This window comes from Zeus faber, assembly GCF_960531495.2.
Source record: "Zeus faber genome assembly, chromosome: 20".
Lineage (NCBI taxonomy): Eukaryota > Metazoa > Chordata > Actinopteri > Zeiformes > Zeidae > Zeus > Zeus faber.
Genome location: NC_137207.1, coordinates 7,395,212 through 7,407,584, shown reverse-complemented (window position 1 = coordinate 7,407,584; position 12,373 = coordinate 7,395,212). Strand labels below are relative to the sequence as shown.

Below are 12,373 nucleotides of genomic sequence, written 5' to 3'. Positions count from 1 at the left end.
TTAAAGTGAGCCGTGCAAACAAGACGTGGCTGTCTGGGAAGCACTCTGTTCATATTAGACGCTCCCCCACTCAACAGATAAGGTTAAATAAAAACGCATCATCAACCCCCCCCCCCTCATTCCGCCTCTCTGTGCTTACAGGAAGGAGTCAAGACGTCCTCCTGGGAGACAGCCCTGGCATCAGGGCGGCAGCTCTAATCTGCCGCGCCGTATTTGTAAGAGACGGTGTGCGTCAGGGAAATGAAAATGGAAGACGTTATATCCAAAGCAAGAATAAGCCCCCCTCCCCCAGGGGCAAGACTTTCAGTCTAAGAGAGGTATTACTGAAACCTGAGTGACTGTTCTGCAACCTTAAAGACCAAGTGCGTAACGGCCCAGAGGTAAAAGTGATCAAATATGAATGCGCAAAATTGTACATTTATGTTTCCATGACAAAGACTCTGGCGGGATCTTAAGTTTGTGATGAAATGACCGGAAAAGTTTGCTAACCTCCCGGTGACCTCCTGCCACAGCTATTATTTGGGTCTTGTTGGCAAACCTAACACTCCACTGCGTTTTTGGAGCCCGGCCGCCTCTTGGTTGCATTCACTGGAGCTCATTGGCCTGTGAAGACTTCCAACTGTTTGCCCTTCTTCGCACATCCAGCCCTGGTGCCTCTGCTGTGTTTACCTACAAAAAGGCAGCAGCGGCCCTAATGACTTTGTCTTGTGTGTTTTGTTGTGACTTGCAATTGATTTTTATTGACCCGAGAGTAGATGCAAAGGCGTTGATGACGAGATAAGAATGACCTGTTACCTGATTACACGAAAGATGGTGAATATTACCTCCCTTAAATGGGAGATACGTTTAATGAAGTCCATGGCTTTTGGTCACCCGTTCAACGTTCGTCTGAGGTGATGCTCATCTCCTCCATGTTGAATGGACACGGGCTGCAGCTAAGATGCCACTGGGGTGAACTGGCACACACTAGTTGCCTCTCCATATCTGCTTGAAATATGGGATAATGATCGGCTGGAAATCATCAGAGCAATCAATGTGTAATATCGCAATGCACTTACGGTGTTTATGGCGTGGCCATATACACTTTAATCACCCGTTTATTGTCAGCCAGAGCGGCATCGCTCTAGAGGCTGACGCTGGCGACTTACACTCAAATCAAGTCCTATTTTTTTTGAATATGACTGCCGAAGCACGACGTATGAAATATTCCTTTATGAGCCCATAAAGATGGGGGGAACTGGTGGATTTGCCCCACGGGACCGCTAAGACGGTACTTAGAAGTTGTTGTTTTTTAAGTTGTACAATATGAAGACTGTTTTTCCCAATCCAACTCCAGCGCTGTGGGAGACTGCTGGGAAGGTTTCCTCCATCCAGTTGCTCCCAGCTCCCAGACAAATTCTGTTTGTTGATTTGTTGAGTCCGATGGATTCTTTAGGGAGCATCCAAAGAGTAACTTCTAGGATAGTCAAAAAGGTAGAAAGGGACCAAAGGACCGCGTCTTGGTTCCGTAAAGAACCAAAGAAATGTCTGAAGAACCCGATCTGAACGGAAAATGAACTATGTGTTCACGTGAGTACAGGCATGCTCACGAGCGCCCACCCCACCGTTTCCTGTGGTATGGAGCGGTATCTTTTGAACGGGCAGAGCGTGAAGATCTGAGATAAACGTAAGCCATCGCGCTGACAGTAAAATGTGACGGTTGAGTACGCTGGACTCGGCACCTGTGACCTCAATGGCAGAATGATGTCATGATCTGTACGCGTAGGAAGCGCGACTTCTCATCATAGTTGTTATTGGAACAACACTTGAGGCTAAGGGTGCACCAATGCCAATATGCGCGATTTCAATCAAGATCGGTATCGGTGATGAAACCGTGCCATTGGTTTACCCTTTGAGCAGATCGTTTAATGTGTGTGTACGAGAATTCCTGGGATCGGTCTGTGAGGCACACGGGGGCTATTTCTGCTGGGCTGGCGTATGAACATAATGGTTTTATTGATCGGTGTTGGGTCTTTCTGGTGACCTCTTCCTCCCTAATAATGTCCACAACACTGTCTACATAATTTATGCAGGTATGATGAGTGCAAAGCCAAAGGGCTTCACTAAGGAAGCCGCTCTGGAGCATTCCCTGGACGGACGCATTTCATTAAGCAACACGACCCCATTTTTAATGCATTATGTCGTTTCCACTTTCCAGTAAGATTAACGCTGCTTATTGATTTGCCTCCAGTCGTTATGGAGCTTCAAGTTTAGGAGATGTTAAACCATAGTTGTAACCTTCCATTATGATTGAGGCCACTGAGAGGAAAGATCATGTCGAAAATAAAAGATAATAACTAAGCTGAATAAAAATGGAATCATAACGCGAACCACAGTGAACAATGTACAATGAGCAATGAACGATGTTAGTGAATAAGCATGTTTTGTCATGTTGCTTTGTAATTGTAGTGTTTTTTTCCTGTGAGGTATGTTATGTCTCTTGGCACCTAATTTACTGACCCCAACTTTCGGGGTTCACAAATTGTGGCAGAGTGCTCTGCTCGGCAAAGAAATAAAGTGAAGCTCAAAATGACACATTTTCATCCAGGCACATTAAGTCGGCCGTGCACTCGAGTTAAGGTAAATTTTAAAGAGGCGAGAATTATTGAGATGGATGTAACCCTCCGAGTCCCACTTCCCCAAATGCGATATCTTAAAGTGGTAATCCGTAAGATTACTTTTGTTTTCCTGTACATTGTACTTTTTTCGATGGCACTTTTTACGAAAAAGTAATTCAATGTATTTGCGTCATGTATGTGCTTCTCTATATATTGTTCCCTTCGTTGGTGGCGGGGTCCGCCTTTCCCGGCAACAATAAAAAGATTGGCCATGAGTCAGAAGTGAGAGGCAGACGCGGTGAATTTGGTGAACCAGCGTAGCTAGTTGTGGTTGGTTAACTATCGGTGGAAAACCCCCGGATGTAACAAGTCGCAGTTTTGAATGGAATTATGGGACTTGTGGTGAAATGCAACCGACAGGGGTGATCTGATGGATTCCCACTTTAAACTTTCTGCCTCAGGTTATGTAGTGCACTGAAATTCACGACCCACTCCCTTTTAAGGGGGGCTTTTTCAAGTATGGACTTGAAGCTTACCCAGACACCTGTGCACTCAGACCTTGCAAGGTCATAAACCTAACCCTACCCAACTCTTTAAACCTTATAGAGCCGTTTTTTAATTTTTTTATTTCTCTAGGCGGTTCCACGGTGCGTGAAGCGCACTGGCGCTGTCCGTGGTGCTGATAAGTCCTTCTGGCGTTTACAACTGGTTATTGCCGCTTTAAGCATATCATCAACCTATAAAAATGATGAATGGAACATGGCCTGCTTCGTGTCGGGGAGCTACAACATTAATGGCAAAATATTTGATTTTAAACTTAACAGGCTGAAGCTGCAGGAAAGAACGAACCCCGTGTGCACTTTTTTACGCACACGGGCAGATACACAATTAGGACAATTAAAGGTTATCAGCAGTCAATATAACACAGAGCAGGGGTTGAGTTGAAGGAAAAAAGAAAGGTGGGTGTGGTTTGCTATTTCTCTGCGTATCAGGTATCCTTCCCACTCTATATAACCTTTGGAGACGAGGGGGAAGGACAGCACAGGATCCTACTGCCGTGAGGAGCCAACCACAGAAAAGTAAGTTATTCTACTAAATCTATAACTTCTTTGATTTTGAATAGACCATTTCAGACGTTTTATGAGTATCTGTGGTAAGATGGAAAAAGTTACTGGATCATAGTTATAACAAGGAGTGGACTTTTATTGCATTTTACAAACGAGTCCAATAAAATAACTTGCCCATAAAGAAATACCCCAACGTTTAACCAATTGTTCTAGAAATTGTTCCAGGGAGTGATTAGAGATTGGTTTTTATATTGTTTTTGTGTGTTTTTTTTAACTGGATGGCCAACCTGCTGAGCGCCTGGGGGGTGCGTGCCGCGCTCCTGGTGTGCGTGCTGGTGTGTTGGGGCGCCTTGGCGGACGCCTACCCGCCCAAGCCGGAGAGTCCCGCGGGGAACGCTCCGGCGGAGGAATGGGCCAAATACCACACTGCTCTGAGACACTATGTCAACCTCATCACCAGACAGAGGTGAAACAAATAACTCATTACAACTGTCTCACTTTAAGGAATTCTGACTTCCAACTTTCAACTTCGAGACAACCTTCTTGTATTCAATGTCTGTTGATTGACTATTTTACAGTAATGTAAGTAAAAAATGCACGACTCAAGTAAAAGTTACTCAACACATTTTTAAGTACTTACTTATATGTATACCCTTACTCCACTATTTCACTGCATTTCAAGGCATATTCTTTTTTTTTTTTTATTAATTTTATTTATTTTTACTCTGTTACATTTTTAACAGTGGCATTACTGAGGTTTTTATAAAAACAAAATCAGGGATTTTATGTATTTGTGTATATATATATATATATATATATATATATATATATATATATATATATATATATATATATATATATATATACACACACATATAGGGCCGCAGGGCTATACAGTATATATATATATATATATATATATATAAACAGTAAGTGGATCTATCAAACTGCTCATACCAAATCTTTGAAAAAAAAGAGAAAATAAATCGCCTATATTTATCTTTTCTATATTACTTTTACTTTACTTTTTCACTACAAGTACTAATTCTAAAACGGTCCGAGAGTACTTGGAAATAATGGCTCTGCGGAGAGAGGAGTCTGGCTTTTCTCAAACCAAAGGATACAATTTAGAAGTGATAGAAAGCCCGTAATGGTTCTCCAGAGACCCCAAACCCTGCGGCCCTAATAGAGGCTTCTCCGGAACACCAGACGTATTCGGGACAGATCTGCTCTCTATTTCTGGGTTATTATCGCTGAGCTCTTCCTCATTCTCTTCTTTTTTTAATTGTAATGTTTTAGTTTTTTTTTTTTTAGAAGTAGAAAGTTGGATAATACTGACTAGGGATAAGTATGATGACACGTGGCGAGCATCCTGTTGTTCCACTGGAGAAGGAAAAGTGTGCGTGGGCGTGCAGCCTCCCCTGTGATGGATTTTTTATTTTTATTATTTTACCAAGGCGAGTTTGGAAGAAATATAGGAATATATTATTGAAGCGTTAATGGATTGCGCTCAGCTGCACATTAGACAATAAAGACTGGAATAATGAAAAATAAAATCATCTTTTCTGTGGTATAATTGGCTGGCTGGTTTGTGATTGGATGCTGGAATAATTGTGGAGAGAAAATATTTATAATAAATCATTTTTTGCGGGGAAAGGTGAAAGAATGTCTCTCACATTCGAAAAAATGTTACCTATGTCTATGAATACGCAAAGATAACTGTTTTTAAAGAATGTATAACTATGTTATAAATATATTTGTATTTTTTTTTTATTAATTTAAGTTGATTTAATTTAATCTTTTTTTTTTATTTCAAGGGGACATCGTGGTTGAATAAAAATTATATATTAAAAATACAACTGTTTTAAATGCTGTTGCCACAATAAAGTGCTGTTTATTTCTAAACGTCCATGTTTAAAAAATACATTTTATGATTATATTCCCTGTGCTTGCCTTGGGTACAAAAGGAAGATTAGAATATTATGAAAGTAAAACGTAAGTCTTTTAAATTGCTGTTTATTTATTCCCCACCTCAGGTACGGGAAGAGGTCCACCCCGGAGCAGGCGGTGGCCTGGCTGCTGTTTGGTGCTGAGAGAGACGCTGAACCTCGGTGAGAGGAGCAGATATTACATTCTGCTTTTATGTGTTTCATTGGTTCTGATATATCAGAGATTGATTTCTCAAGTTGAGATTCTCCTTGAGTCCACTTGTCGGTGGAGGACCTGGGAGGCGGAGCGCTACTGCTTGTGTGCCCCCTAGTGTAGGTAGGGCCTTAGTGCCTTACACAAGACAACTGTTATTATTATTATATATTACTTGTATGTATTATTATATTACTATATTGATATTGATATTTTTATTTGGGGTCCAGTCCGCATGGTTGTAACCCTATTGTAGTGTACGGCAGCCCCTTTATTGTTATTGTACGAGGAAATATTTGGAAAAATTCTCAATTTCAGAATTCTCGAATTTTGAAACCTAAAACTATCTGGGACACCAGCACAACACACAAACACGGCTTTACGTCTTGTTTGAACTGCGCTGTCACAAAGACCTTGTGGTTTATATCTCTCTGAATTGATTCACATACGGAGCAGATGTTAGTGAAAAACCGAACAACTTGACCCAAAATATTCAGTTGGTCTGGTTAGCTGACGGTCACACACTTGTAACCCTAACCCCAACCCCAACACCAACCCCAACCCTAACCCTGAGATTTACAATAAGAGGCTTTATGACGTCATCGTTTTATTTACTTTAAGTGTACGGATTCCGATTGAGAACATCCAGTCGGACCGTGTCCATTGGGCAGCGTGGAATTGGTCTCTGTTGTCTCTAGAACAGGGGTCGGGAACCTTTTTGGCTGGGAGAGAAAATAAAAGCCAAATATTTCTAAATGTATTTCCTTGTGAGCCATATAATATTTAATACAATTGAAGGCAACTTATTGTGTGCATTTTTTAAGTAAGGCATACATTCTTAACGTATAACACATCTCTGATTATTAAAAAAGCGCTATATATAATAAATTTCTCTTTGTTCTTCTTAATAATATTGTTGTTATACTGTCGCTGACCAATAATAAATGAAATACTTTTTACCATTAATGCGACTTCTGGTGCTGCATGGTTTTGCTGGTGGCCTTGTAGTCTGCTTCATACGTAGCGAGGTCAAGCTTCCTGCTGCGTTTGAGGCTTCCATCAGTTCAACGTGAGCGTAGGTTGCTCTTAATGTTTCTCAGACGTGAGAAAGACTGCTCACATGCGTATGTAGAAGCCAAACATGGTCAATACGGCAAGTTCCAAGTTTTAAGAATCAGCTGGTCTTCAGGTTCAAGTTCAAGAGATTATTTGTCACATACATATTGAAGTTTTTTTCCCATTTCTCTCCACTTGTGTTGAGCTGATCGGTCCGACTCAGGGCAGGGAGTTTTCTTAATGTTTGTCTGTCTTACAGAGGGGATCAGCTCACGGGCTCGTAAGCAGCCCAGCAGTGGAACGCCATTCCTCCTGCGCCCAAGAGGATCATTGTTATCCACCATTATTATAATAATCCTCAGTGATATATATAATTGTGGCCTGCGTGCCGCATATTGAAATGAACAATAAAACTCTCGCCATGTGGGCGCACCACGGCCAGAAAGACTCCCGTCTCCCTCCCTCAACCCTCACCTGTGGCCAGAGACTCCCACAAGTGGCGCCTGAGCAGAGGCCCGGGAGGGGCAGGGCGCCGAGCGAAAGGCGCCCCGGAGTCTTTCTGTGGTCCGCAGCCGGTGCTTGACTACGCCCCTTTTGTCCGCCACGTTTGTATTTTGAATTTTATTTTCATTTCTCTCACCTGTTTTACTTTGAAACGACACGGAAGAGTTATTAAGTACTTGTTAGTTGTACTTGTTAAATGAAAATTGCCTGCGAGCCATATACCGTCATCGAAAGAGCCATGGGTTCCCGACCCCTGCTTTAGAAGTTACCAAACTATCGATTTGCGTTTATATTCCCAAAGCTTTTTACCCGCAGGTGTCAGTAGATCTGTTCGACTGCTATTTGAAATCGGTCCACATTACGTTGCCGGAGTAATGAAAAAAATAAAATGAATAGAAAAGAATCCTTAAAATGTCGTCTGCGGCGTCCCTGGAAAACGCTGACGTTTGCGCCCCGGTGGTGCCTTCCATATGCTGCGCGGCGTCGGAAAAATAGGAACCGAGAGAAATAGAACAACGTCGTTCGTATTTGATGGAAACGTCACTTGTCGACAATGTAATCCGAGGGAAAACGGTCAACAAATATATGACGTGGCCAACGGCTCCCCGTCACTGCGAGTGCAGCGCCAATTCCACAGACAACACGGTGAGTTCGAACACTGAGGAGTTCTGGTTTACAGGCAAACATGGACGGTTGTCTTTACGACAGGAGCGTTGCTCCGCGAAACGAGCAAACCCGGAGACGACAGGTCGGGAGGGGGCCAAGCTGCGTTCAAGTAAACTCGGAAAGTCGTGCTGCGTTTCAGGCAACCCGAGGAAACTGTAAAACGCACCCAACGCAACTAAACTGGAGCCTGTGTAATCGCTGCCTGCAGATTTATTATTATTATTATTATTATTATTATTATTATTATTATTATTATTATTATTATTATTATTATTATTATGCATTGTGCAGGGGCATGTGCTATTTGTCATTTAACATTGGACCGACCTAAAATGTCTTCTCCTTCCACATCATTTCATTTGGCGACATGTCCGTTTGAGAACGGTTTCAGTACGCTAACAAAGTTGAAGCTTCTTGTCGTCTTGCAGTTCAGACTACAGTGAGCGCTGGTGACACGCCCGCCCCGCCGCCACCGCCTTGACCTCCTCGGACCCCTCTTCCTCCATCAGCTCCACCCCCGACGCCAAGGCTCCAAAATGTGGCCCTTCAACCGGCGCCGCTTGCCTCCACTGACGCGGATGCAAATCTCTCCCTTGTTCTTCTCTCGTCTTTCTCTCTTGCCTCCTGTCTTCACTTTTGTTCTGTCGGTATAATTTGTAAATAATGTATTACAAGGTCACTTCTAAATAAAGCCTTTAATAGACATACATGCTGCACTGAGTTTCCTCTTCTTTGCTAAACCCACTTTTCCATTCGGAGCCCATACACGGTTTTTTGTTTTGTTTTGTTTTTTTATTACCATACACAGATTTCGCAGATATTTATTATAGCCGATTCATAAATACATGGAAACCCATAGGAAAGGTTTTACAAAATACTTTTAAATTCACATGACAGCATTTCTTAAAATAGTCCATTATAAGGTAGTGCTCGAAGTGATATGCTATTTTATTATATTCCATAACTGTAATAAGTATTGTGTTTAGCTATATATTGTTCTAATGTTAGGGAGAGAGTGCACTGTCAGAATCAATTCAGAATTCTTGGATATTAACGAGGAAAATCGAATTAATAACATGTCCCTCATGAGTGTACCTACCGACGTGGCCACTCGACGGCGCCCTAACACCAGGAAATATATAGTTTCAAGTTTCTTTTACAAATTCAGGTAGATCTGGCAGAATTACGATGTGGAATGCGTTGCAAATTTAAGAAGCATACCACGGAAATGACTCTGCGGCCTGTCCTTTCATTGACGGGGTTGTTTATCGGCATCGATCGGGGCCTATTAGTGCGCGTTGTTTCCATGGGCTCCTGTTGGCGGTAGTGCGGACCAGGTGTCTGCCCAGATGAACTCATCCCTCATCGGTTCCACAAGCTGAGGTCTGCCGGTGCAGGAAGGATCGGTTCTGGACCTACACGCACATTGCTGCCGTACAAGGACGAGCAAACAGGTTAGTTCCCGCAACCTTTCCACTGATCTCCGCTCTGGACGTGTGGTCACTTGAAGGCATCCGTGCCGCGTTCATGTACCGCCTCAGATCCGGGCTTCTTTTGGACGCTCGTTAGAGGGCACGTCGATCGCGTAGATAAAAACACTGGTTTTATTTTATTTGCATTCATTTAGTAAATATCACTGTATCAGAAATTACACGAAACCGCCCTGTCTCACAATGCTCACACCCCCCGGGACAATTGTTCCCCACGTATACGCTCATTTCTGTTTGAATTGTTTGAGGGCTGTGTGTGAAATGGGTCCATAAAGGCTTGAGAGCTGCATTTTACGATAAACTGTATATTCTCTATAACCCTCAACACCCTCGGGTTGCTGTTTTGCTAAATAATAGAAAATATGAATGTCTGCTAGTATATCCTAACGAATGAATATCACCTCTTCCCCGCACTTAATCTGCCCGTTGCGATTCTGCACTTAGACCACGACGTTGGGTTGATAACTGTGATTCTATGGACACGGAGCGCAGCCATGCACCTGTTCATGACCACTGCGCATGCGCCAAGACAGCCCACAGGCTATTGAAGGACAGGTGTTCTATCTGTCTGTCTGTCTGTCTGTCTGTCTGTCTGTCTCTCTACTTGTCTGCATGTCTTTCTTCTGTTTGACCATGTTGTTTAAGAAAAAAATATACTTAACTTACTTAAATAAGGATGGGTTCTGGTGTAGCTCCTGCTACTACATTAAAGGGGACCTATTATGCACATTTCTACTCTATATTATTGTTCTGGGACTGGCACTAGAGTATCTTTGCATGATTCACAGTCCTCTGATGACACAAGCCATTTTAGCTCCCAGTTGCTGAACCTACATTCATATAAGATCTACAAGGCCCCATTGAAAAGTTTGTTCCGACTTTCGCCACGGTGTCCGGAGCAGTGTGGCGGGGCTTGGGGCTTTTTTTTTGTCTCATTCAAAACAGTACATACCTTTTTCCCGTCTGCAGTTTTGCCACGGACAGTTAGTATTAATTCCTCTCTCTTTTAAACGGTTTGCACTGGTCTGTTCTAGGAGACTGGCGCACACCGTACCGTACTCTCGAACGCGTTTTTTTGTTTTTTTTGTTTCATGTAAATGTCGGAAAATAAAATAAAATAAAATAAAATCAATTAATCTAGAAAAAAAACCACGCTGTTTTTTTACTGGGTTTGTTTGAAGAAACGCACAGCGGATGGGGTAGAGATGACCATATAAAGAAATCCGTGACGAGCTGACGTCAGACCTTGCAGAGAGTAGAAAAAACATCCAGGGAACATTGGTTTCCATGGCGAGTGGACGCGGCTATACATCACCCTTTGCTGAAGTCTCATTCAACAAAACGTGCTCTGCTATCTCACTCGCCCACCTGCCATCGCCTGCCTTTTCCAACACACGGGCTGGCCCAGACGCGAGCCGTCGCCACGCCGACCGCTAACAACCAACAGATTGCTAACAGCTCCCATGGAATTGCGTCGTGCCGTTTTCATCTCGTCCATTCCGATGATGTCACCTGCGGGACATTTAAAGCAGACCGAGAAGAATGAATCTCTGAGAGATCGAATATGCGTGTAGAGCAAAACAGTCAAATGAACCACTTTGCATTCACCGTCACACCTTCGCCGTTTGGACGTCCAAGCTGAAGAGTTTCAGAATAGCGCTTTCTTTTTCCCTATCGGGAGAATGGCAGATTTCCCCAATCAGGCCTCACCTCCCCGTCTTGTTTGCATCAATATGCATGAGAGCGCGAGGCGACTTTCTCAAACTCTGTGGTGCATGGGAGTAAACAAACCAAGGCTCAAGTTGTTCTTTAACTTTAATCCTCGGTAATTTAAAATACCTACCCCCCACCCTCACCCCACACACACACATACACACACACACACACACACACACACGCACACACACACACCATCCCCATTCCACCTGTTTTGACGGTTGTTTGAAAATGCAGTAAGACGGAGACAAAATGACTTTTTGATACCTTTTTTTTTATTTTTTATTTTTTTTACGTTTCAGGTCATGAATAGTTTTGCGACGGCCAGAGAGGGAAAGCAATCTTGACGTCTCCATAATTCTCGCTCGGCCAGTTAAGTTTCAAACGAAAAAAAACACAAAACACTGATCCGCAGATTAATCGCCTTTGGCGGAGGAGCTCGAACCTTCAAAAGTGTTGAGATCGGACACCGAGCGCACTCGAGCGATGGGCTCGGGCGCCTTGGGTGAGATGGTACGTATTGATCCAGGTTGATCCAACGGCCGCCAGGGGGATTAATCAGACAGTATTTGAGGGCTCTTCGCGGTAGATCTTCGATCGGTCTTAACCCCAACCCTCCTGCTTAGTCTGAAGAACCAAACGAGTGCGCTGTAATAATCATCAACCCCCTGTTGTTCGGCCGACATCTTACACTCCAGCTTCATAATTTACCCATTACTCCGAGCGACAGAGCCGCTGTTCCCTGAGCACTCCTCGAATTCATCCCGATTGTCTTTCTGGCTGGTTATTCTACACGTTTCTCCTTGTTGCCATAGCGACGCGCTGAGGGTAGGAAGGGAGAAAAAAAGAAAAAGAAAAGAGCCGCTTGTGGTTGTCTTGGATACGGACGTTTTTCTTTTTTTCTTGTAAAGTAATGAGAGGGAGAAGAACCGGTGGGAGAGCGGAGCTATTTTTAGGAGCTGACGCCAACACGCACGTTTGTATTAGGAGCTGTTTGGATGTCGGACTCTTGTGTGTGTGTGTGTGTGTGTGTGGGTGTGTGTGTGTGTGCGTGTGTGTCTGTGTGTGTGTGTGCGTGTGTGTGTGTGGTAGGCTGCTAGTACAGTATGAAAACACCTGAGCCATGCACAAGCTC

At 43.3% G+C, this 12,373-nt stretch overlaps 1 protein-coding gene across 1 annotated transcript; it reads left to right on the top strand.

Moving 5' to 3' along the window:
• Positions 1–3,942: 3,942 nt before the first annotated feature.
• Positions 3,943–7,276, top strand: pyyb (peptide YYb; the record flags this gene model as incomplete). Its single annotated transcript, XM_080020992.1, has 3 exons — positions 3,943–4,130; positions 5,701–5,775; positions 7,122–7,276. 3 exons carry the CDS (start codon positions 3,943–3,945, stop codon positions 7,144–7,146), a joined length of 288 nt encoding a protein of 95 aa, XP_079877118.1. The 3' UTR covers positions 7,147–7,276.
• Between the last annotated feature and the right edge of the window lie 5,097 nt (positions 7,277–12,373).